The sequence below is a fragment of the Atta cephalotes genome (genome assembly GCF_000143395.1).
Source record: "Atta cephalotes unplaced genomic scaffold scaffold00043, whole genome shotgun sequence".
Classification (NCBI taxonomy): Eukaryota; Metazoa; Arthropoda; class Insecta; order Hymenoptera; family Formicidae; genus Atta; species Atta cephalotes.
The window spans coordinates 1,822,216-1,824,703 of NW_012130107.1; the positions used below are offsets into that span (position 1 = coordinate 1,822,216).

The 2,488-nt window shown below is 34.4% G+C and overlaps 2 protein-coding genes across 2 annotated transcripts in view; both read left to right on the forward strand.

The window, feature by feature from the left end:
• The first annotated feature begins 644 nt into the window (after positions 1 to 644).
• Positions 645 to 2,467, forward strand: LOC105622347 (putative gustatory receptor 28b). The gene is made up of 4 exons (XM_012203766.1): positions 645 to 742; positions 971 to 2,063; positions 2,236 to 2,322; positions 2,384 to 2,467. Exons 1-4 carry the CDS (start codon positions 645 to 647, stop codon positions 2,465 to 2,467), a joined length of 1,362 nt encoding a protein of 453 aa, XP_012059156.1.
• The window catches only part of LOC105622329, a 45,096-nt gene continuing 44,846 nt past the window's right edge, over positions 2,239 to 2,488 (forward strand). Inside the window, exon 1 of the mRNA XM_012203748.1 lies at positions 2,239 to 2,290. The gene's annotated coding sequence lies outside the window, so the exon portion shown is untranslated. The remainder of the gene's footprint in view (positions 2,291 to 2,488) is intronic.

The window sequence follows — 2,488 nt, forward strand, 5'->3', positions numbered from 1 at the left end:
ATATATATATATATATATATATATATATATATATATATATACAAATTGATTTATTATAGAGAGATTCACAAAAACAATTGAAAATTCATGTTCCTCAATAAATTAAGCCTGAAAAAGTAAATAAGACGATAATATGTCTTAATCAAAATAGTAAGTAACGATATATCGATAATCTTTACACATTGAAAATAAATAAATGAATAACTATATGTAACATAAAACATTAGCTTTGGAAATGACATAATGATGCCAGTCTTATAATCAGAGTAGAGTGCGCAATTAGGATGCACAATTTAATGTGCGGTCATTATTAATCTTACGGATCTTTGAGAATTACTAATCCACGTGTGGATACTGTGCAATCGATTTCCTGTTTCTTGTATGCAAGTTCACACACACTGAGAAAAAAATATCTTAAATTTTAATAAATTTTATCAATATGAATAGTATCAACTAAATATTTATTAAATATAAAAATATATTTATTTGGTTTAAAAAAACATTAATTTAATTTAACACTTCTTTTTATTAAGTAAATATTTATTTATTGTACAAATGTTTAGTTGACAGTATTCAAATAAATATTTATTTAAATTTAGGCTATTTTTTTTCTCAGTGCATGATTCGCTTTGCGCATGACCTAGATGGGTAAGATGATGGGTCGTACATGCCGCAGCAATTACGCATCATTACTTTATGCATTGCATCCCAAGGGTGATAATGTCGATCGAAGAACACCATGGTTACTTCACGGCTAACAAATAATTCCATTTGACTATTCAATGCAGCAATTGTTTGCAGTTTTAAACTTGAACTCGTCGGGTTTAGATTACGGAGAGAGCCTCTGTCGGACATTTATTGTGGAAAATCAAAAAATTATATACTTAAAGAAAAGGCTTTCACGTGTTTACATCAATGTTTAAGTACACCGATGCAATTAATAATTTTTAGAATACAATCTACGATTTAGGTCGTTGTTCTTCTATGACACTTCGCTAATCATGTTCACTCCGTCGCCAAAGTCCCAAGGACAAGACAAGGGCAAAGTGCGAAAAAAATGGCGGCCGTTCCGCGCGACAGACTTTGAATCCTTGCTGTATCCCTGTTTCATTTTCTGTACCGTTTTCGGATTATTCCCATACAAGAACAACGGTTCGACCTTGGAGCTTTCCAAAGTGGGCTATATCGTGTCGTCCATCATCGTAGCTGCCGCCGGCATTTGGGGACTGATGGTACTCTTCGAGGTCAATATTGCCGGGAATATTAAGTTCAGCGGCGTACCTGGAGCCCTTCAATGTAATTGCTACTATATACTCGGTGGTGTCATAGCGGTTATCACGTACATCATGACCAAAAAGCGGATACTATTGCTCCAGTCCATGCTAGAGGTTTCTTCGAAACTGCCCCCGGAATTGTATCGGAAGATGTCCAAGATGGTTCATGCTAAGGACATTATCGGTTTCCTTTTCGTACTAATACAACTGTATAACTGTATAGATTCCAAGACTTATGGCGATTTCTTTCTTAAGACGATGTCATTTTATCTCACTATGCTGGTGTTTCAAATGGATATGTTGTACATGGATTGCGTTTATGTACTGAAAGCCTGTTTTACACAACTCAACGACAATCTGCTGAGTTTGCGAGAACTTGTGGTGAGCGATGAGCCGCATCTCCTCAGACGTATCTATCATGAGCAGAGAAATCCATATCTGCTAATGGAGCTCAAAGCCCTAAAGAAGCGGCATCTGATGGTCAGTGATACCGTACATTTGTTGAATACAGTTTTCAGTATGCAAATTCTCACCACAATAGTCATGACTTTTGCCGAAATTACTTTCGGTTTGTATTTCTACATAGTGACGTGGCAAGGGCAGAAGGAGGTTGTCGATCTCGACAAACAGATCTGGTTTAAATACTACATCACGTCTGTAACATATTATTCTCTCAAAATAGTACTTATAGTATGGGCCTGTGATACAGGCAGGGATCAGGCCATGCAGATTGGCACTACTGTACACGATGTCCTTATTAGCACCAGCGATAAACAGATTAAAGATGAGGTAGCAAAAAATATCATTAATTAATTAATTATTTAATTAATAATAATTTAACTTATCTATTTCTACGAACATATTTTGCGATTTTTTTTATACATTGTACATTTTTATACATTGAATTGCTTATACTATTGTATATATTTCTAATCCCATATTTAATTTTAATACTTTACAGTTGCAGCTGTTTTCCTTGCAAATATTGCATCGTGAAAATTCATTCACTGCGAAGGGTCTCACTGTTGATGCAACACTTCTTACTGCGGTAAGTGATCGATCATTTATTTTAATTATGTACATTATTGACTTTGTAATTGTGTTTATAGATAGTGGGTAGTATCACCACATACCTACTAATTTTAATACAGTTCTTGGTCACCTCGCAAACTTGTCAAGGCAAAATTCAATAGATAGTCTAATTATATATATAT